This window comes from Sardina pilchardus, chromosome 6 (genome assembly GCF_963854185.1).
Source record: "Sardina pilchardus chromosome 6, fSarPil1.1, whole genome shotgun sequence".
Taxonomy (NCBI): Eukaryota; Metazoa; Chordata; class Actinopteri; order Clupeiformes; family Clupeidae; genus Sardina; species Sardina pilchardus.
This window is the reverse complement of record NC_084999.1, coordinates 3,859,464-3,882,238: the sequence shown is the minus strand read 5'-3', so window position 1 is coordinate 3,882,238 and position 22,775 is coordinate 3,859,464. Positions and strand designations below refer to the sequence as shown.

Here is a 22,775-nt window from a genome sequence, read left to right as displayed (position 1 = left end):
TGTGTTACTTCTATTCCCATGGAATAATCATTTCAGATAAACCCCCCATCCAGACTCGATCCACAAACTAACTCGAATCTTCTGCTTTTATTCCCATGACCTAATTATGGGATGTAAACCCTGATCCCACCCCCTGGCCTGTGCGTCGTCCCTCTCAGCTGTGCTTACCCCTGAGTGGTGGAGGCTGTGACACTGACCACCATGATGGTTGCGTTGGTGAGGATCTGCTGGAGGTTCTCATTGTTCTTGCACTTCTCCAGGTTGTTGCCCAGTTCCTGAGGACAAGCAGAGAGCGCCATGGCAGAGAGGGTTAAAGCGGAGCGAGAGGCGCAAACGTTCGATCATTTCCGCGTTCTGTCTTCGCAAAGGGGAGGGGGGCTAAATCCCCCTTTAAGCAGACCTGTTAACATTCGAACTGAACTGCTTGCCAATCTGACAGAGATCGATATCCCACTATGACGTCTTTGCGACACGCCTCTTTAAGCAGACCGGAACTGTTCGAATTTTGCTTCCATAGAGATGCATTACGTTGCTCTATCTTGTCAATATTTAAGGATCTTTGGCCATGGTCAGCCTTGATGATGCATCAATGTCAATGAGATCACCTGCGGTCATCCCTGACACCACTTCAGACACGAGTCCACTGCATAAGTTAATCTTGCTTCTCACTAAAGGTACAGGCCACAACTCCGATCCAGCACACCTTCATCTGATTGCTCCTCACAGTCTCTAGCTGTCCATTCTAGATGTCGTCTCTTAAAAAGTGTGCGTGTTTGTACAGGGCTGGCTCTGGCTCAGGGAAACAAACAAAACAGCTTGGACCGAGCCATATATGGTACCAATTAATAAACACACTGCTTAATGAACAAGGGCTTGAGGAGGTGTCATTTGATCGTCTACTGAACTACAATATTAAGAGCCTTTCTGCAGAATCACAGACTACTGTACCTTCCCTGTACATCTCCAAATATACTAAAGTCATCCCATGCAGATGAAGTGAGTTTTCGCCAAGTCATTGTTTCAGAAGCAGTCGTCTTATCACCGCTGTTTGTGGGAGTGTCTCACCTTTACGGTCCTGATGTAGTCCAGCGCGTTTGGGACCAGAGACTCAAGCTCTGGGAATCGCTTGGAGTACTTGTCACGCACAAACTTATGAATGATATCTGTGTGAGAGAGGGGTATAAGAGGACAGGTCAGACAACATCAACGTCATTAACTTATGTTGAAAATTGCAGCCGGATGTTCTGATGTTCCCCTCCACATTTGTAACACCAGTTGACGGCAGAACACATTAAACCCTTCGCTAGATCCACTCCAGAGAAAGTGTATGGCAGGAATCCACACCCCATCGTATTTCTCAAACTACAGACGAACTACAGGAACTCACTCAGCTCATTGTCGATTTCCACTGTCAGGTTGTTGGCAGCAACAATCAGCTTGTACTCTGGGTCTGACTCAACAGGTCCAGACACTGTCAATGGGGAAATATTGAAAGCATACATTGAAAGAACATTAAAAGGATAACAGTGCTGAAAGATCTCCATAACAAAGCAGATAAAACAACCTACTAACCTTCCTTGGTCTGTTGCTGTTTGGCAACATATTCTGCAATTTTCTCCGTGATTTCTGAAAACTGGGTAATATGCATAAAACAGTTCAGCTGTCTGACAGAGCAGTAGCATTTGACCAATTTTAATAAGTTACTGTACGAAGAACATACGTAGACAAACTCACAGGTTTACTGTGGCGTAATTTTGCAATAGATGTGACACTTTCTGCCCCACTGTAATCCAGCTCCATCTCCTCCGGGATATCCTCTAGGCCGGCAGAAACCGCACTCTCTTCGACCTCTCCGTCGCTGTCTCTACCTTCCTCGCCAGCATACAGTCCATCCTCTCCCTCGTCACCGGCTTCTTCCAAGTCAGCGAGCAGTTCGTCAGCCAGAGACATCTGCAAATTAAGTAAGCGTATACAATTGACATATCGGTACATAAACTCCGTGCATGTCCATCCCAAATGTCATTTCGAAAACTATTGATACGGCACATCTGCGTCAAACTTGTAACGACTATGTACCCTAGCAGCTAACCAAAATAATCAACTATAATCGCCTCTACCTCTTAATATGATATGATTTATGTGGCGTTACTAAACAGGCGGTCATATATTCTTATAACTGACATAAATTATTCATTGAAATACAGGAGAAACGAAAAGTGAGTTAGATATAAACCAGGTGTCCGTTTTATTTCAGTCGTATCATTCATGTGCAGCACGATTAACGTTAGCGAGTAGCAGCTAACAGGTTTAGTAACGTTAGCTTGCTTTTTTGCATGAAAAAGAAACCGTACCTTGTTAGCTTATCTCCAGTGAGACTACAAGACCCACGGCAAGAGTGGTTAAGTATTAAAATAGCTGAGAAGTCTCAGGCGTTTTGTCTGTAGTTTCCAACTATGTTGAATTCACAATCGAAGACGTTCATGCGTCGTCGAGTCGCCATAAATATACGTCATCGCTAAAGGGGCATGATGGGAAATAAGGCTAACGATTTCTACATCTACAAACCAAACAAACCACAGTTTGACAAGGCCCTGCCGCAGTCATTGGGATATAACCTAGTTGTAAGCTAAACCACTCAAATAGGAAGGCAATTATACAAAATAGCAATTGGGAGAGGGTTGTTCAAATGTGGTGATTTAATTTGAAGTTGCAATATTTCAACTGAGTGGAGGGACTTAAAAGCACTCTAGTTCATTAGACATTCTCTGGTTCTACCTTCTACCCAGGAGGAGGACATGGGACAGTGTGTCTGACACACAAAAGGGGGTGCCGTGGGCTAATAACATTATGAATGAATCTTTCTTTATTTCCTTTTCTTTCTTTTATCCATGATTTCAACATTCTCTTTATTCTGGCCTTGTACAGTTTATCATTCTGACACTAATCTAACAATCGAAACAAGCATTAGGCCTATCTTTATTTATTTGAATGTTTTTTTTATTTTATTTTTTAAGTCTGATTTTTCTTTTGGTGATGACAAGTCAATGCATGCATCTTTGCATAGACTTGTAACAAGTAAGAACACTGTAAACACTAAGTTATAAGACAGTACAATTTATTGTCATCAAACAGATCCATAAATGTTTCACAGTTTTCATGTTGTTTTTATTTCCCCAGCTTTATACAGTGTCGTGAGATTTGTTATTCAAACAATACAATATCAAACTGACGCTGAAACAGACTCAACATATGCTGTAACTAAACTACTAGATGGAGAGGTGTACAAAATGAAGGAGTAGATTAGTAAACTTATATTCATATTTGCAAATTTCATTTTTTGTCATGCTAAGCTACATTACTTGAAAAAATATGGCAAAGAAAATGTATAGCATTACTAAAAAATAAATGGTAAACACACAATAAAACACATACTGTACATAGCGACAGCTGACATCTACAAAAGGCTACAACTAATGTAAAACATGTGAAAGCATTGAAAAGATATGGGGAAATATTTTACTGTACTTTTGTTGAAGAGAATTCATAGACCAAAAAAGGTCTTAATTGGCAAATGCAATATCTCAAAAATAATGTGATTCTACATCATTATGCAATCCTTAGGAGTAAGTCAACCAAAACAAACAAACAAACAAACAAACAAACAATTAAATTGTAAATAAATTAATTCAGTAATAAATTAATGACCAGATAAATAAATAAACAAATAAAACTCATGAATCCATGTTTAATCTTTGCGTGCATTCTAAGAATTCATCTAAAATAAATAGCTCTAAAATGAGGTTGTATACACCTGTAAGAGTCACTATCATTAATTTATACAAATGATCAGAGAGTACTGCACTTTTAATAGTCATGTTCCCTTCCAGCTGAAGCCAACACAGATGACCGACTGCCATGAGAACAAATTTACAAATGCAAGTTAGATTAATTCAAGCTCACACGTAATAGGGGAAAGAAAGTGCCTTAAAATACAAAGGTTAGATGCTCAAAAATACAAGCTGGTACACGAGAGGACTCCCATTGCATAGCTGTTAGACTATTAGAGAATGGGCCAACTCCAGACTCTTCAGCAATGTGAGTTACTGACACATATGGTCATTCATCTCTGTCTATATGTTCCTCAAACATGGCGTTGAAGGATATTGAGACATATCAACAAACGTCAAAAATCCTGCCGACAGTAAATCCTTGGATGCTTGCAGTCTCAGCAACAGGAGTCTTTCTGCTGCCTCATTTAAAAAAGAACAGAGTAGTGGCATCAGTAGAGGCGCTAGGAGTTTAGTGTTGAATAACTTAGGACCCCTCCACTATTGACTGACAGCTCGGTGCTTACATGAGAGACTATGTAATCAGACTAAGTGAGGATCGTCAGCAGGGCTAACGGTGAAACGCGATGACGTCACGCGGGAGGAGCCGGTGGGAGATCTGGCTTTTGTGGAATGGTCTCTGCTCTTGCTCATCTTGCCTGTACCTGATGCAAACAAATGAAAAATAAACACTCTGTCTGTGTACACATGAACACCCTGTAATGATGATGAAATACGCTCAGTTTTGCATGTAAGAGACGGGTCCTTTGCTCACTGGAAGCGTCAGCTCGCTGCCATTCACTCAAGATTGTTTCTGTTATAATAGGAGGTGGTGGCAAAAACACGGATAATTCATCACTTTATACTGTAAGTCACAGAAATATTTCAGACGGGACTGACCTCTTTGTATAGCATATGCATAAGTAAATGAATGTGAGATTGGTATTTAACTTTATCAAAGCATAACAAATATGTGACTGAATGATTGCCTTTTTTTCAGCAAAACATGAATTTAATTTTAGCATTTTCATTTCACATAAACATATCAGATCTCACCATAAAATAATTACCCTGTAAAATGCTGAAAGGCTGTATCTGTTACATTTCCCAAGTTAAAAATAAAGGCTGTAAATAATAATTATACTCCAGAGCAAAGCTTTGATCTGTTCAAGCATGTGTTCTGAGTGGGTGGGCTGGAGGCAATGCCTAATTTTAGCCAAAACACAGGACAAGAGTTCATCATTCTTTTAGAGTGAAATCTACAGGACGAAAACAACAATGAATCCGAATTCTATGTCGGAAAGAAGTTAGTGTTTTCATGCTATCTAATAGAAAATCAATACTGGGCAGATCCCATCCCAAAAGATACACATCAGAATTTAATTGATAATCATTACTACATCAAAAACAAAATACTGATTCACACACATTCTCCTTTTTTAGCTAACACTTTCCACAGACTGCGATCATGCCCTCTTATAACCAGACAAGCATATGGATATTTTCAGAGCGGACTCACCAAATGGCTTTCCAGGTGCTGATGGACTGGTGGGAGTGGAGCATGACCCCAGCTCATTGGTTGGAGTTTCCTGAAAAACACAATATAAACAACAACAAAAAAAAAAAAAACAGTTGCATCAGAGAAAATGCTTATAAATATATTATATATTTGGTTGATACAATCACATTTACTGACTTGACGAGATATACTACATCCTGTTAATATATAAAATAACTTAGATCAGTGTACCTGATCAAAGAGGTAGACTGTGACATCATCAAAAAAGGACACGTTCCTTCCCCTTTCCCTGTTCTCCTTGTCTACCGGTTCTCGTGGCGACTTCAGTAAACTCCTCAACCCCACTCTCTTATCAACGTCGGTCTCTGTGACAACAATCACTCTTCTGGGCGTCTCATCATACTGCTCCTCCTCTTCCTCGTCTTCGTCAGGATCACCTCCTATTGGTAACCCCCTCCGTCTCCCACCTCTGTCTCTGCTTTCCCCCCCTTCCCAAAAGCCTACCTTAGGATTGGGGGAGAGAGGGAGGGAGAGAGCGAGTGGAGGCAGGGAGAGGGAGAGACGAGCCAGTTTAGCTGAAAGAGAGGATGGTATGATGACGGAGCGAAAGACAGAGAAAACTGTGAGGTTCCACTGGAGGTGCCAAGTGCAATGATCAGACATCAACAGCACTGTCCTAACAGCCAACATCAACACTAGTACTGTGGGCCCAGAGAAGGATTAAAGGCATCCTATGCAAGTTTTCTTACTTTAATATAACAGCTTCAAAATCATTTTGATGGTAAACAAACTTGTAATAGGGAGAATGGCGCGCCTTCCCTGCCGTATCCTACCCATATACCCGCATATGGAGGACCAGCCTTGCAACTTCACTGCGTGGTGATGGGGACAAGATTCACAGGTTGTGAAAACAGGCTGGCTGCACTAGTAAACCTTTTCGAACAAAGAGCGTTTTTGCACAAATCGAAATATTGTGCTGCGACTTAGCCTATACAACCTGTACATCTGCTAATGTTGTAATTGTAGCAGAGTTATCTTGCAAACATCCTTGAAATTACACTGAAGAGACCTCAGGCCACACCTGCCTCATGAGTCATAACCCTACATGCTGTTTGAAAAGGATTCTAGTTCACCCCTTCATTAAATATGCACAACTTGTTAATTGTTTACACTGCCACACAATTTGAAGGCCATCTGTATGTGATAAAGGTAGGCTTAATGTAAGTGACTCAGTATATGAATTGGTCCCTACAAACACCAATTAGTCATGAATATTTATGTGCATTTTGAAAGAACATGGTAAAAGGATTCCAATCAACCCCCACCTCCCTTTTAAACATGAGCAACCACATTATAGTAATGGTAACACATTATGTAAAATGGTGACACATTACATTAAATTAATATTTTTTATTTTAATAGTTTTATTTTTAAAGATTATGAAATGACAGCCATTTTGGATTGTTTGTTATTGTCACTGGCTCTATGTAGCTAGTACAAACACATGTAGGACGTTTTTGAAACATTGGTCTTGCATGGGAACATAATCCTTTGTGACTCTCTCACAAGTACACTATATTTTCCCAAGGACAGCCTATTTTGAGATCTGTTTAATCCATCTGGAAATGTTACCCATGAAGTCAATCCCACTCGTTAGTCACATGATCACCACACAACTGTCTCCAGATGTTTAAGACCTTTCTCTTGACCCTTGGAGTCATCCTCATCATAAAATCTCTACATGGGACAGGAATGCCAAACATTCCTTCTTCAATGGTATCAGAAAACCAATACTGCCAAGATGCTTTCCCTTCCTGTATTGCATCCTCTCACGGTACCTTTCATTGCCTGGTTTGCGGCCGGTGGGCAGGGAGTCATCTCAGGCTGCTCAAGAACAGTCAGTGGCTCCAATGGGGCTTCAGCATCCTCCGTCTCCAGGAAAGATGCATCGAGCGCCTCAGGCTTCTCTTTGCTGTGGGCATCAGAAAGAGGACTTTTTTTAGATGAGACGTTCTCAATCTGACATCACATTTACATTTACATGTATTTAAAAGCATGATAAGGTATATATCTATAGTATGTAGATTATCATGTACTTTCACCCAAAATGAAGGTACAGGTTGGAGGACTTTTATCTTTCCTCCAAGGAACTTCAGAGATGTTTACTTAAAGGGATATTCCGCCATTTTTGGTTTGGTTTGACATGGAACTACACTCTCATCTGGCGTAATAATCAAGGCAACTTGCAAACGTACCATAGGCGCAGTGATATTGTACGCAGCATCTGAAAATAGTCCCCATAGACAACAAGCAGTAGTAGTGCCAGTAGCTGCAAGTTGCCTTGATTATTACGCCAGATGAGAGAGTAGTTCCATGTCAAATCAGCCTAGAAAAACGCCAGGTTTCATTTTCAGTTGGTCTTATTGCACTTTCTAACTTGAGAGGAGACACGTTTTAAATGGGAAAATTACCAGAAATCTTAGTCACTTTTAAACATGAAGCTAGCAGGCGAGAAGCTAATGGTCTAATCCGATTCAATGATCTATGCGAGGCTGAAGCTAAAAGTTGTATCGCCAGACTCACAGAATGGCTGGATGAACGGGAACAAGGTAAATATCGATTGTTTTGCTCGAGGGAAGGTGGAAAATGAGCGTATTTCCACAAATGGCGGAATATCCCTTTAAGTGGAATCAGATGTTCTAGTCCATAAAAACCTGCAATCACAAGCAACCCCCATTTGGATTGCACAAGATTGCACACCCCTGAATTTAAACAACCAACCAGCCTAATTCCTCTATAAATAGCCTATATCCTTGTCAGACTGGACATGTTTTCACCACTGGGACACATTGGGGCTCTAAAAACTCACAGCATATCCATTAGGCCACTCAAAGTCTGCCACATGGTTATGACAGAAGCATTCGTATCGTTTATCATCGCCCTGACAGGAAGTTGATCAATCTCACCTCTTGGTGGTTTGTTTGTCTGCAGTGCTGTTGTTCTCCTCCACTCCCTGCTCGTTAACAGCGGTATCAGTCCACGCTTTTAGAACGACACTGTCGCTGATCATGGGGGGGCCCCAAAGGACGTTGGTTTGAACGTTCTCACTGAGTGAGTACTGTAACCTCTCCTCACACACCTGAGAGAGACAGAAGAAACTAAGCAAAAAGTTCATTCACTCTCACAGATGACCATTCACATTTGAGTGCTCTGTTCAGTTTTGAATACTTGACTGCATTAAAGGAGTGATGTGGAATACTTTTGGATGTGATCTCTCTTGAACGCGGTCACACAGCACTCTTATCACCACGCATTGTACAAAGACAGCTGGCCTGGTTTTCAATTTTGGTTGCTGTCTCTAGGTTATTTGTAAATGTTCTGAACCAAAAGAAACTCCACATTGCTCCTTTAAAGGGACACTTCACCGATTAGCATTAAGCTTTGTATCTTTAGAAAACCATCAAAGTATTTCCGTCCGTATTTCCGTATTTCTCCCATCTCAAGGCAAAATGCGGGAATGATGCACGACCATTCAAAAACATGACTGGTTTTCTAAAAATACAAAGCTTAATGCTAATCGGTGAAGTGTCCCTTTAATGAGTACTGTTACTATTTTGAATTGTTAATGTTATATTGCGCTGTTTAAAAGTATAATGTTATTTCTCTTGCCTGCATCATGAGGCCATTCTTTGTGGCCATTGTTGACAGTGACCGTTGGCCCTTTGCTCCCTCACCACCATGACTTGGTGAGTGGTTTGATGTACTCTGAAGAGTCTTTCTGTTAATGTCAGGGGAAAGACGCTGCTCAGAATTGGCTCGTAAAGTGTCTGACAAACAGTCAACATCCTTTTTCCTTTCTAGTCTTCCGGAATCATCTTCTTCTTCTGATGCCTTTTCTGCCTCAGAGCAGCTCATGTCCTCATTATCACTCTCACTCCTGCTTTTCAGTCTTTGCTCTGGGGTCTTTTTCAGAGACTCCAGCAGCTCCAGGTTCCCCAGAAAGAGATCTCCGAGGGTATCCTCATCTCCAGAGATGCAGCACAGCTGCTCCAGTTTCTCAAAATCCTCCAAGGGCTCCTCCTCCAGGTCCTTCCACTCGGAGATCAACAGTTCAGGGATGGCACCGCAGGAGCCTAGCGCAGGCTCTGGGTGGGTGTCCTTCTGGGAAAGGCTGGCGGTGTTGTTTAGGGAAGCTTCGCTGGGTCTGTTCGCATCTTTGTGGTTGTGCTCTTCTCTCAGGTCAGTCGACTCCGGTCTCTGCACAGGCAGGATGCTGATGTTGGCTGAGATCCCTTTGCTAATGGTGTTGACAACTGGAGGTGCTTGGGGTGAGACGCTGGCGGACGCCTCACCGGTTGGAGAAACTGTACGTTCCTGTTCCCGTTTGGCACCAAGGCCCGCACCGGTGCTGTCCACACTAAGCTCACTGTCAGAGCTCACCTTGATCTCTATGTGGTGCACAATATTGGGGAAGTTGGTGGGGCTTTGGCACTTGTCATGTTGTGAAAGAGATGGAGGCGCAGAGTTAATGATGTCCTCAGACACCAATTCAGACATTAAACATTGCGTGTCACTACTGTGCATCTTGCAAGGAGCAGTGGTGTTCGTGAGGCTGGGGCATGAAGGAGAATCAGACCTGCTTTCTTCCCTGACATCTTCAAAGACGCCATCCCCTGTCTTCTTTCTTTTAGTTGGTGGGCAAGCATGGTCTTCTGCATCCTCTATGCAAGCACTGTGATTTTGAATCTCGACCAAAGATTCACTGTTATGACCAGAGTCAGGAATGTGGCTTCGGTTTGTATCTGCTTCAAACCCTGCAGCACCGAAATCACTCTCACTGGAGTGTGGTGTTTGAGGGCACAGGTTCTCACTCCTATCTAGAGTGTCTGCTACGTGATTCTCCTTCAGTTTGTTAAAATCTTGATTCTCCTCTGCTTCACTATCTCCCAGAATGCTGTTGAATCCTGGGTACTTCTGGACTATAGTACAGCTGTCCTCAGCACTGTCTGTATGTCTGATCTTGACTGAGCTAGGAAGGTCCAGACCGGGATTCTCTATATTTTCAACTTCTACTTCCATAGCTTCTCCAGCTAAATCCACATGATTTCCCTGGTCTAGGTCTTCAATGTTTTCCTCTTCTTGCTGTACGTCTGCTTGCTGGAGAAAGTTGTGTAGCCCTTCAGAGACCGTAAAGTCTTGACTTACGGGCGTCTGCACTGAGAGTGATCTTCCCTCCACCTCGGCGTGGTCAGTGTGTCGTTGTCTTTCGTCGTTAAAATCCTCTTCAAATTTCTGCTGTGCCGTGGGGTGAGGCTCACTCTCTGCCAGCTCGTCATTGGCTTCTGCGTCCCAGAATTCTCGACCCATGTCCAGGCCGTTCTTCTCTACCCAGACCTTTTTGCAAGAGCTTGAGAAAAACTCTGAGCCCAGCTCTGCCTCAGGCTTCCGAGTTTCTGCTGACGCCCACTGGTCATTCTCAGCTGGCCAGAGGTGCAAATCATCTTGCTGGAAGCGGTGGCAGTCTAGCTCCCCTTTAACAAAGCCTCCTGTTCCCTCATCCTCTTCAAGGGTATTCCAGAGCTCTTGTGTTTTAAACTCCAGCTCTTTAGCTTCTCCGTTGCTGTTTACCTCACATGTCTCTGCTGGGCCTGAGGGCTCGTCTTGAGTAACTGGAACATCTCTCTCACCTCGTGATACCTCCTTCATTGAAAAGCACAGCTCTCCAGCTGCCAACTGTTTCTCACTCTCCGACTTCGCCATAGCTTTCACTTCGTTAACGTCCTCTGAGTAACTCAGATTCCTCAGACCAAGCTCATTAGCATCGTCATTCTGCATTTCGAATGTATGAATGTCCTCTATTGTGGGTACATCACCACTTCTCTCAGAGAAGAGGGAACTGCAGGCATCATCTTTTGAATCACTCATGTGATCCTCAACATTCTCTTGTGAATTGTTACTGGGGTTGGAGTCATTTGTGTTGATATTGTAAAACCTTGAGAGCCTAGACTCACTGCTGTCAGGATCCGTGCTTGTTGGCCCCAGTAACCCTTCTTTGCCTTCCTCACTATTTAATTCTTTCAAAACTGAACCTGAAGTCACCTCATTCACATCTGGCTGAATTTCTCTGACTTCTTCATCCAACAGCTGTTGTAGATGAGTCTCACTTGGAGGCTCAAACGGAGGGATTGTTTTCGAGGGAACTGACAACGGGTTGGCCTCAGATGGGTCATAGCATGTGTTGTCTTTTGACTGAATGTTGGATATCTCCGTTGTGTCCATTTGTGAAAATGCCTCATAGCTTAGTTGGCTGTTACATCTGTATGGAAACCCTTTGAAAGGTTCATCATCGAAATTGGAGAACAACTTAGCAATAAACTCCTCATTAGCTTTACCTTGAGTGTCTTTCAATTCATTGATTGACTCCTCTACCTCTTTGAGCCCATAATCAATACGCTCAGAGGTAACCAGATCCTTCTCTATAATATTGTCCTTATTAAATTCCCCTTCTTCAGACCATTGGTTGTGTTTTCCCCCATCGGTTTCCATCTTGTCCTCCTCTCTGATGACTACAGCCTCATCCTGCATTTTGCCATCATGTCCTCTCTCATCCTCAATCTCCATCTTCTCCTCGATCCCCACCAGTGTTCCCCTCTCTCCTCCTCGGCTGTTGCCTGGGCGGCCCAAGCCTAGTCCTTCTCCGACTCTTCTGCCTATTCCCTCTCCCGATTCCCAGTCGCTGTCGGAGAAGTAAGCCGAGTCCCTGTGAGGCGTCTCCGTACCCAAGGCTCTCCACCCACTGCTTGACCCACCCGCCATCATTAGGTCTCCGGCTGTTAGACAGTCTGTGGAGCTGGAGGCCGAGGTTAGGGTTGAGAAAGCAGAGTCTGTTGGCGTCTGCTGAGTGGATGTTAGTGGGGAGAAGCCGGAGTCGGTCGGGGTCTGCTGAGTGGATGTTAAGGGAGAGAAGCTGGAGTCTGTAGGTGTCTGATGGCTGGACATGAACGAGAAGAAAGTGGGTTCAGTACGTGTTTGCTGGTTAGCTGTGGGCTGGTGTGGAGAGGTTAGTGGTAAGAAACAGGGATCTGCAGGTCTAATCTGTTGACTGGAAAGCTTCTGGTCACAGTCTGGTTTCAAATCCAAGGGCAGCCGGTTAGGTATAGGTGACACAGAACTACTAGTGTGTACATCATCCCTTTCTTTCTGAGGAGATACTGTGCTTAAATCTTTTGCAGAATCTACAGAGGATGGCTTGGCTGTAGAATATGATGAGTCACAGGTAGGTGAGCTGAGGTGATCTGATCTCATGTGTTGTTGTTGACCAATCTCAGTGCACATTTCTGCATCACAGCCCTCAGCATCAGCCATACTTTTATTGTTGGACAGGTCTAGAAATGTGGTCTTATTTACACAATGCTTTGAATTCTCGATAGTGTTTTCAGGGCTGGCTGTGATGTCTATTACTGTTGACATGTTAATGGTTTGTGCGTTATTACCCTCTTCGCTTCCCTCTACTGCATCAAATTGCTCTAGTACTCTGGTGCTGTTGCCTGCCAGCATGATCTCTGGTGGAGGGCTAAGAGGGAATCTAGAACTAAACACATCCTCAATATCTCTTACATCTTCTCCAGTACTTTCACTTGAGTTATGTACACGTGTCTTCTCTTGATCCTCCTCTGATGGCAGTACTTCACTGCCCTGTGTCGTGTTGGTCTCTGGGAAATTCTTCTCCAGAACTGAATCTTCTTTCGCACCAGGCAGACATTGGCCAGGAAAATGACCATTTCTAGGTGAAACCCCAGATAATTCCAAGCTTCTGGGTTTGATGGCAGTTTCGTGGTTTGATGGAAAATGTGGACTGGTTGCATCTTTGCCAAATGTTCCTTCATTCCCTGACTCAGAAGTGGGGCAGGAAGAGCCAGGGCTGGTACTTTTCCTTTCCAGTTTGGCAGCATATTTCTCGGAACCTATTTGTAGTACTGGGATATCTGGACGAATGGCGACTTTAATTTCGCTCCTTTTTGCACGCTTGGTAACTTGAGCATAAATGGCCTCCTTCATATCTGTGGGTGCATTGTTTGTCCCAGTGCTTGGTCTCTCAGACTGGAAAGTTATGGTCTGTCCAGCCTCTGGATCGATGCATATGGACTCGTACTCAGGAGATGTGGGAGGTGTTGAGGCCAAAGCTTCTTCCTGCTTGCGTTGTCTGGTAATGATCTCTGTGAGAAACGTCTCAGCAGACTGGATCTCTTTCAAGAACTCCTCTCTGGTCATCTCTCCTTTCCTGCTCGGTTCATTCTCTCCTTGCTCAGACATCTCTGATAGAAGAGAGCGTGATCTCCTCATTCCTCTTGAGAAAGCCTCCTCAGCCTCGGCATAACTGGGCAGACCAGTGGGGCAGAGATTGGCATTCTCGTAGCTGTCCTCGCCCACGTCTTCACTGTCCCTCCTCTCCGTGTTGATTTCAGTGAGGAACAAGTCCTTCTTGACGAATCCTTTCCCACTGTCTGTGCTTGTCAGAAGGTCGCTGTCCCATGTCCTCGTTGCAGACCCGAGCTCTGTCACTAAAGACTGGGAGCGGCGCATCCCTCGCAGAGGAAAGTTAATGTTCCCAAGGGTCTCTCTCTCTGCTTTGGCCTCTTGTCTCATCTGACCATCGGGGCCCCATGTTGTGTCTTCTGTTTTGGAGTCTGTGGACTCGCTTACGCTCGAGATTTCTGTCAGGAACAGATGCATGGGAGACTTCCTGGCCGCCTCTGCGCGCTCCCTCATCTCCTCGTCCTCTCTCCATATGGCCGGCAGGATGGTGGCGAGGCGGGACTGTGTACGCTTCATCCCCCGGGACAGTAGCTCGAAAGTGGCAGAGTCACGTTCGGTTGTCAGGCTGGTGTGTTGGACGGTGGTCCCTCCGTGGAGTCGGGTTGGGGACTCGAATGGCGAGTCGTCCTCGTCCGAGAAGTTTGGGCTGGAGGAGGAATGTCTTTCGATTGTAGGAATTGCAGACTGGGAGCGAGTCATTTTTGAACGAGGAGAGTCTTGGTGGACAGGGGATTCTATGTCTCTCGACTGGGCTTCTGAAGCCCCCCTGGAATTGTACAAAGATTGTGAACGTGTCAATCCTTTGTCAAGGGGCCTCTTCTCGAGATAATCACAGGACAGTGGGTCTCTTTGTAAGTGCAATGAACTATAGCGACTGGTGTAAGGTTCCCCGGGGTAGTAAGGAGCCCTATGAATTCTGTAATGGGGAGGGAGGGGTGGGGGACAGGTTTGGGGCGGGGGGTATATAGATTGCCCCCCAGAGGACTGGGGTATAGAGGGGGAGAGAGAGGGTGAGGGGGGCATAGTCTGGCGATGGCGGTGCAGGCCTAAATGGTCAAATGTTGCCTTTGGCACTGAGGAACTTCCTCCATGCCCCTTGCCAAGTGGGTAGGAGGTGCCAGGGTAGTGACCCAGTCCGATTAGTCGGTGGTACCCAACAGGTGGTGCTGGCAGGGGACGGGAGTGGAGGAGGTTACCCGCAGTGGGTGGCACAGTGCGGGGCTTTGGGGGGAGGATGGGCCCATGAGAGCCATGGGATTGCCTTGATCTCCCCTCCCTCTCACTACCCCTTTCCCCAATGTCTACCACGGTGAAGTCTGTGACTCTGTTGCTGCTCTCCTTGCTGAACTCCACCACGCCGGTGTTTGGGACCAGCACCTGGATCTCGCTGGACCTCACGGTTTGTACCGTCTGGACAGAACCTTGTCCTTTCTCTTCCTTCCCTAGCATTCCGCTCCGAAGCTCCACGAGCTCCAAGTCCCCGGGGGAGGACGACTCCGACCTTTGAGACGGCGCTTTGCCTTTAAGAGTGGGGGACCTGTCCTGGGGAGTGTGCTCCTCCAGCCTGATGTAGTACTCGCTAGCAAGGGAGGGGCTCCGAGCACTGATCACCGGGACAACGGTAGGTGTGTCCAAGGACTGCCTGTGCGTTGAATTGGGAGTTGGGATTGGCTGAGGTGGCGGGAGTGGTTTGTAACCTTTCCTTCCGTGGGCTTTCTCCCAGAAATACTCAAAGTTTAACCCTTTGCTGGTCTCCGTCACGGTCAGGATGTCGTCGAGCTCAGAAGAAGAGGGGGCGATGCTGTTTCCCACCGCGTCCAGCAGAGGGAAAGAGCCGTTATGGCCCCGGTAGCCGTTATCGTCCCTCTCGTACTCCCTCTCGTACTCCCTCTCGTACTCTCTCTCCCTCCGTCTCTCCCCTGCCACTGTCTGGAAGGCTGGTGGGCGGAGGGAATCCCACCGCCTCTCAAACGAATCTTCGCTCTCCCCTCTTCTGCCTCTCTCATCCTCTTCCTCGTACTCTTCCTCCTCATCCTCGTCATCACCCATGCTTCTGCGGCTCACTCTGCGCTCTGCAGCCAGCAGAGACGACAGGAGGAGGAAGATCTCGGCGATCGAGGGACGCTGAGATGATGGCAACCAGCAAGACTGCATGACCTCATACCTGAACAAACACAAAACAGCAAGATTAACATATTGGAGAAAACATGATATCATAGACATATGATATATATCAACAATAATGCAATGCTTTATGGGTATGGGATTTGGCAGACGCTTTTGTCTAAAGCGACAACAAATAAAAACAATACAACAATTAAATTAACAGTGAACAATTAAAAAAAAAAGATTTGCCTTTACGTTAATGCCATGCTTTAACAATTTCATGGCAGACTATTACGAATGTATTGTTACAGGTTTTTACATTTAAAACATTCTATTTTTAAATAATATATTTAATGTTCATTTAGGAAAGTATTTATGACATATTTATTGTTAATAATTAGCATATTGGATACAATGTAATTACTGTGTGTGTTCACTCTACTGTATGCATTCATGGCATTGCAATGCTGGACTGACCAGTAGTCTGCATGGGAGAGTTTGAGTCGTGGCTGAGCCAGTGTGATCTGTCGCTCCCTGATGACGAAGGTGAGAACCTCCTCATCGCTCAGGTGCCTGTGGGGCTGGGAGCCGAACTCAAACAACTCCCAGATCACCACACCTAAAGACCTGCAGAGTGGAGGAGAGAGAGGGAAGAGTTGATGGTGATGCTCATAGGCAACAAGGAACAGTGATTCAGCAAAACACTAACCAACAGTAAACAAAGAGTAGGCTCATTAAGGCCACTAAAACATTCATTGAAACACAGAAAATCTTTCAGAACACTAGAATGGTGGTGGTTAGTGAGGTTCCCCCTTCACTGTGAAGCGCTCTGAGTGTTGTGAAAAGCTCTATAAATGCAATGTGTTGTTGTTGTTGTTGTTGTAGAATGGTTATCATATCATTCTTATTATTTTTAAGATAAAGTATATGTAATAGTGCACATACAATAGTAAAGACTGTAATATGTGACAAAATTGCATCGTGACTATATTAGACGGACATCAATAAGACAACAGTATTTGTTCCGTACCAGACATTGCTGGTCTTTGTCTGGTCAGTGACAATCAGACTTCCTCTGTACTCCTCCAGCAGCTCAGGGGCAATCCAGCGCAGAGGGATCCACAGCTTATCTGGCGTTAGGTAGTAGTCCTCCTAATGCAGGCACACACACACACACACAGCACACAGTTTATCTGGCGTCAGGTAGTAGTCCTCCTAATGCGGGCACACACACACACACACAGCACACAGTTTATCTGGCGTCAGGTAGTAGTCCTCCTAATGCGGGCACACACCCACACACAGTACACGGAGATGTGTGAAGAACAGGACACTCTTGGGAGATAGTGTATTGTAATATGAAAATAATATTAATGATATGGATTATATTGTAAACATGAATAATATATATAATATGATGATAATAATACTAATATGACATGGTCATACTCATGCTTCAGTTGCAGCTTAGTTTTGCTTTTATTTTGTTAAAGCCATTTATTGTATAGACTGATATGTTTCTTTGTAAACATCCATTAAAATAAATACTATGGATATGACCTAGATGTCTATGGCACATGGCGTATATGGGTATGTTATGTCTAATATAATGTATATATGTACTGTATATGATGAGGATACGTAAGGGACAAGTCGGATACCTTGTAGTGGTTGTGTGACAGACCATAATCTCCTATTCTAACGGTGAGGTCGGATGTGAGGAGGCAGTTTCTTAGAGCCATGTCACTGTTTAGACAAACAAAAGAGAGAAAGAAAGAAAAGAAGAAAGGAAGACAAAAAGAAAGAAAAGCGGCAGATATCAGACAAAAGGAGACGCGATATTAGAAAATCAAATCATGCTTTAAGAGATACTCTCTTGTTGTACTGTATTCTGACAGCTATTAAATAATTAGATCCTCTGAATACATTCTCTGGAGATTCCTGTGCCTCTCTTGTTGGCTAAATTAAACTGAAAATTTGAACACAGCACAACTGACTAGACTGATAAGCAACTTCAACAGATATGGGGATCGCTGTCCTAAGAATAATGCATGAATTCCTACTCTGTGATGGATCCTAATGCAATATCTAAAGCTAAAGACGGCATTTTCAAGGCATCAGTTGAGATGCTGCACAACTCATTTTGCTATCTAATAGGGGCACTGTAGGTGTACAACCTAATCACTAAGTCTAAAGTTCAAAGTCCACCTTGCCATTACAAGACGTTGCTGTACCCAGAACTGGGCACTGCTGAACAGCCTGTGCCTCTCATACCTATGGATGTACTCTAGTTATTCTCATATCTATGGATGTAGTTATGTAGTTATTCTCATACCTACGCATGTAGTTATTGTCATACCTATGGATGTAGTTATTCTCATACCTACAGTATGCATGTAGTTATTCTTATACCTATGCATGTAGTTATTCTCATACCTATGGATGTAGTTATTCTCATACCTATGGATGTAGTTATGTAGTTATTCTCATACCTGTGGATGTAGTTGTTCTCGTGCAGATGGAGAAGGCCGGAGGTGATCTCAAAAGCCATCCGCTGCAGGGTCAGCAGGTCACGACTCAAGAGGTCAGGGGTCATGCCATCACACTTCCTCTGAGCCCTCAGATACCTCTTCAGGTCACCCTGGAAACCACATTAAGAGGCCTAAGTGAGCCATGAATTATTCATGTGTATCAAGTCGATGATGCTATCAGATAGGGAGCTTATAGGTCACACGAGACAGCTAGTACAGCTGCCTGGGTATGCTACTGCAACGCATGAATATTATGCATATAATGATTAGTTCATGAATAATCAAGTTCATATCTGATAACTCTGCTGATAAAATTACAGTGAAATAGTTGCTACATCATGCATCTTAAGGGGTTAAATTCATGGTAATGCGAGAAATCTTGAAGAGGGCCCGTGTTAGGAAGTGTTAATTGGATTCATAGCAGACACGGTCACATGAGTTTGTGTTTATTTGTGTTGTCTGTCTCACCAGTTGGCAGAACTCCATGACCAGCAGATAGGGGGCGATCTCACTACACTGCCCTAGACACTGCAGGACATTTGGATGCTGAAGGCTTCTGGGAATCAAAAGCAGAACAACGCATGGCAATTAGACTAAGACCAGATGACAGGGTAATCACACACACACACACACACACACACACACACACACAGAGGCATGTGCACATACATGAATACACACAAACAAAGAGACGGACACAGCACAAACGCACACAAATTACACCTGTGCGCCCTGAACATCCACAGGTCACATGAAACAGACAAACGCAAAGGGGTAAAAGGGGCAGACAGGCTGGTGCGTCCCGAGGGAGGGTGTAAAATAGGGGAAGGACAAGACGAGAGAACAGCAGGGACAGAGAGAGCCCGAAGAGGACGGCCGAGGATTTGAGAGAGAAGGACAGCGGGCCGGATGTAATTAAGCTCGAACTTGAGCAGAAGAAATAGGTCATGTGAGAACACAGAAACACAGTCTAAAATGTGTCACGATAAGGTCGTCAAATGGCTCCTCCTGCACACGTTTATCATGCGCAATCTATCCGTAAAAGCCAAGTTAATCATAATAAAACAATGGGTAATTAAAATGCTGTCGCATCATCATATTAATTACTCCTCTGTAAAATGTGAGTTGATTATCATATGGCAGTAAGCCTAAAAATACCTCAGTGGATACAGAGCATGACCTGGAGTCTCATGTACTCATCCATCATTCATGGATGGCCGAGATGAACTAATCAAGTTATTGAAAGTGCCACACGCTGCGCGTGCTGAACCAATATGGCGCTGCGCGTGCTGAGCCAATATGGCGCTGCGCGTGCTGAACCAACATGGCGGCTGCGCGTGCTGAGCCAACATGGCGGCTGCTGCGTGATGGGTGTCATCTGACCTGTAGGGTTCTGACTCGGCCAGGAACTTCCTCTGCTCCAGCGGACTGGCGCTGGCCCGCAGCTCCTTCACCACGGCCTGGGCGGAGCCACAGTCCCCCAGCACCTCCGCCAGGATCACCTGAGGACAGGAGCGGCCCGGGGGTTAAAGGGTTAAAGGGTTAAAGAGAGTACATGGAGATGCATATAGCAACAAAGACAGAGGAGGACAGTAAGTAGTAAATTAAAAACAAAATGCATAGCAAAAAAAGACAGAACAACACAGGGGGAGGGGGGCATTAAAGTAGTAAAAGAGAGTAAATAGAAGACAAATTAGGAGAGTGAGGAAAAAAAAGTAAAAATAAAGAAAATTAAAATATATATCGAAAGAGATAGAACAAGGGAGAGAGAGAGTGAGAGAGAGAAAGTGAAAACGTGGTTGAAATGATGTTATGTACGTTTTTAATACTGGGTCATTTAAAAGCGGCTGTAATGGGGAGATGCTGTGTGTGACTGTGATGGAGGACGGTGGAACTGTGAGCAGTTAGTAGATGGACCTCAGAGATCAGAGCGTCCATATCCAGGTCACTCTGCCATGGAAGAGTTAGAGCGAGAGACAGAGAGAGAAAAATAGAAACCTCTGCCTAGCGCAGAAAGTGTGACCGAGTAGATTAAATGTTGCTGTTCGACGGAGCCGACAGAAGAGGAAAATTGGGAAGAAGATGAATAGGATAGTTGAGTGAGAGGGACACACAGTTAACTACACCAAAGCATGAATATTGAGCAGAGAGATGGTTTCACACACAAATACAAAACAAATGTAACGCAGTGAAATGAATCCATCTAATGTGCATGTCCTGTGACTAGCACTTCATGCAAGAGTGCACCCAGGAATCAAGGGGGACATCTACCTTTCCAAACCAGCCATTTCCAATCTCTTGGAGATAGTTGAGCGCGTGCCGTCTGACACTTTGGGATTTAGAGTCTATGAAGAGACAAAAGCAATAAAGAGAAAAAGATTGTACAGTTCTGTGCTGTTGAATACATATACATTTGTATTATATCTTTTTTTATGTACAGTATGTAAAGTGTGTGTGTGTGTGTGTGTGTGCAAGTCTGCGCATGTGTGTGTGTGTGTGTGTGTGTGTGTGTGTGTGTGTGTGTATGTGTGTGTGTGTGTGTGTGTGTGTGTGTGTATGGTATATAGTATAAGTGTATACTCTCTTGATCCCGTGAGGGAAATTTGGAAAATTGCATTTATCCCAATCCCTGAATTAGTGACACACAGCACACAATGAGGTGAAGCACACACTAACCCGGAGAAGTGAGCTGCTTGCCACAGTGGTGCTCGGAGAGCAGTGAGGGGTTAGGTGCCTTGCTCAAGTGTGTGTGTGTGTGTGTGTGTGTGTGTGTGTGTGAGAGGTTGGGTGTCTTGCTCAAGGGTGCTTCAGGTGTGGATGTGGGCATGGGAGAGCAGTGTTCAACCACTTACCCCAACCACATTTGCCCTACTGGTCGGGGATCAAACCGGCAACCCTTCGGTTACAAGCCCGGAGCTCTAACCAGTAGGCCACGGCTGCCCCTGGTGTACAGTATGTGTGTGTGTGTGCGTGTGTGTGTGTGTGTGTGTGTGTGTGTGTGTGTGTGTGTGTGTGTGTGTGTGTGTGTGTGTGTGTGTGTGTGTGTGTGTGTGTGTGTGTGTGTGTGTGTGTGTGTGTTGTGTGTGTGTGTGTGTGTGTGTGTGTGTGTGTGTGTGTGTGTGTGTGTGTGTGTGTGTGTGTGTGTGTGTGTGTGTGTGTGTGTGTGTTTGTGTGTGTGTGTGTGTGTGTGTGTGTGTGTGTGTGCGTGTGTGTGCGTGTGTGTGCCTGTGTGTGCGTGCCATACCCGTGCCATTGGGTAGGGCCGAGTAGTTGGTCCGGTCCCTGAGGGGGAGGGTGTAGACCTCAGGCAGCGAGGGGCAGGAGGAGAGACTGTCCTCAGGCAGAGGACTAGAGGCTCCAGAACATTCCTCGCCCTCAGCATTGTCAAACTCCTTACAGAAAGAAAAAAGAATTAACCACGCTAAAGAAACAGGGAGAAATAAATACACAGCAAAGACACACAGAGAGAGAGAGAGAGAGAGAGAGAGAGAGGATAACAGGGGAAAGTAAAATGTGACAACAACACATTTGTATGTGTGTGAGAATGCATAAAAACACAAGGGAAAGAGGTGTGTGCGTGTATGTGTGTGTGAGAGAGAGAGAAGGAGAGAAAGAGAGAGATTGAGAGAGAGAGATACAAAGACAGACAGAGAGAGAGAGAGAGAGATTGAGACAGAGAGAGAGAGAGAGGAACGGAGCGAGTGGGGGCAATCAGTACACTGTGACATAAGTGCCATCTGTTGTGAAGCACACTTTGTGTTCCTCGCAGGGGATGTAAACATTCACTCTCACATCCGTATCACTGGGCTGTGCATTCACCAATTGAACTCACCAATATACTGTATCTCCCTCTCTCTACCTTTTCTCTCTTTCTCCTTAGAGAACTTAGAGTTCACACACACACACACACACACACACACACACACACACACACACACACACACACACACACACTCAAGATGAAAACCCTTAAGCCAATTGACTTGCTACCTTTCCCTCTCTCACACCTCACAAACCCATAGTCCACATGCAGGATGTGTGTAGCATGCACAATATACAGCCTCAGTAACTCAAATTGTCCACGTGTCCAGAGTCCACACACACACACACACACACACACACTCACACACACACAAACACACACACAGACACACACACACACACTCACACACACACAAACACACACACAGACACACACACACACACACACACACAGACACACACACACACGCACACACACACACGCATATTGAAGATTGCGCAGCTACTCACATTGAAGCCCACTCCGGCCCTCTTGCAGCACAGGCAGGTGAGCAGGAGCAGGACGAAGGAGACGAGGCAGGAGCAGGAGATGAGGATGATCGCGTAGGGCGGAGGGGACAGAGAGCCGCTGCTGGACGAGGAGACTGAGGAGGAGGAGGTGACAAAGAGGAGACAAGGAGCAGATGGGGTCAGTAGGCCTCTAACACCTCCCAT

The 22,775-nt window shown here is 45.0% G+C and overlaps 3 protein-coding genes across 3 annotated transcripts in view; all 3 read right to left on the bottom strand.

The window, feature by feature from the left end:
- prpf31 (PRP31 pre-mRNA processing factor 31 homolog (yeast)) overlaps positions 1-2,505 on the bottom strand; it is a 7,072-nt gene extending 4,567 nt beyond the window's left edge. Inside the window, exons 1-6 of the mRNA XM_062538173.1 lie at positions 2,352-2,505; positions 1,735-1,950; positions 1,573-1,633; positions 1,388-1,471; positions 1,066-1,163; positions 169-275 (exon numbers count right to left, since the gene is read on the bottom strand). Coding sequence (XP_062394157.1) covers positions 169-275; positions 1,066-1,163; positions 1,388-1,471; positions 1,573-1,633; positions 1,735-1,950 — 566 coding nt within the window. The 5' untranslated portion in view covers positions 2,352-2,505. The remainder of the gene's footprint in view (positions 1-168; positions 276-1,065; positions 1,164-1,387; positions 1,472-1,572; positions 1,634-1,734; positions 1,951-2,351) is intronic.
- A 609-nt stretch (positions 2,506-3,114) lies between these two features.
- On the bottom strand, positions 3,115-10,679 carry LOC134082445 (uncharacterized). Its single transcript, XM_062538172.1, has 6 exons — positions 9,016-10,679; positions 8,313-8,485; positions 7,185-7,318; positions 5,578-5,921; positions 5,347-5,416; positions 3,115-4,492 (listed from the first exon to the last, which is right to left on the bottom strand). The coding sequence occupies exons 1-6, from the start codon at positions 10,423-10,425 to the stop codon at positions 4,371-4,373; spliced, it is 2,253 nt and encodes a 750-aa protein (XP_062394156.1). The 5' UTR covers positions 10,426-10,679; the 3' UTR covers positions 3,115-4,370.
- Positions 10,680-14,801: 4,122 nt separating this feature from the next.
- Positions 14,802-22,775, bottom strand: LOC134082263 (serine/threonine-protein kinase LMTK3-like). The gene is made up of 11 exons (XM_062537912.1): positions 22,572-22,775; positions 21,544-21,691; positions 20,571-20,644; positions 19,683-19,801; positions 18,768-18,855; positions 18,261-18,409; positions 17,430-17,514; positions 16,799-16,920; positions 16,246-16,395; positions 14,968-15,826; positions 14,802-14,828 (listed from the first exon to the last, which is right to left on the bottom strand). Exons 1-11 carry the CDS (start codon positions 22,773-22,775, stop codon positions 14,802-14,804), a joined length of 2,025 nt encoding a protein of 674 aa, XP_062393896.1.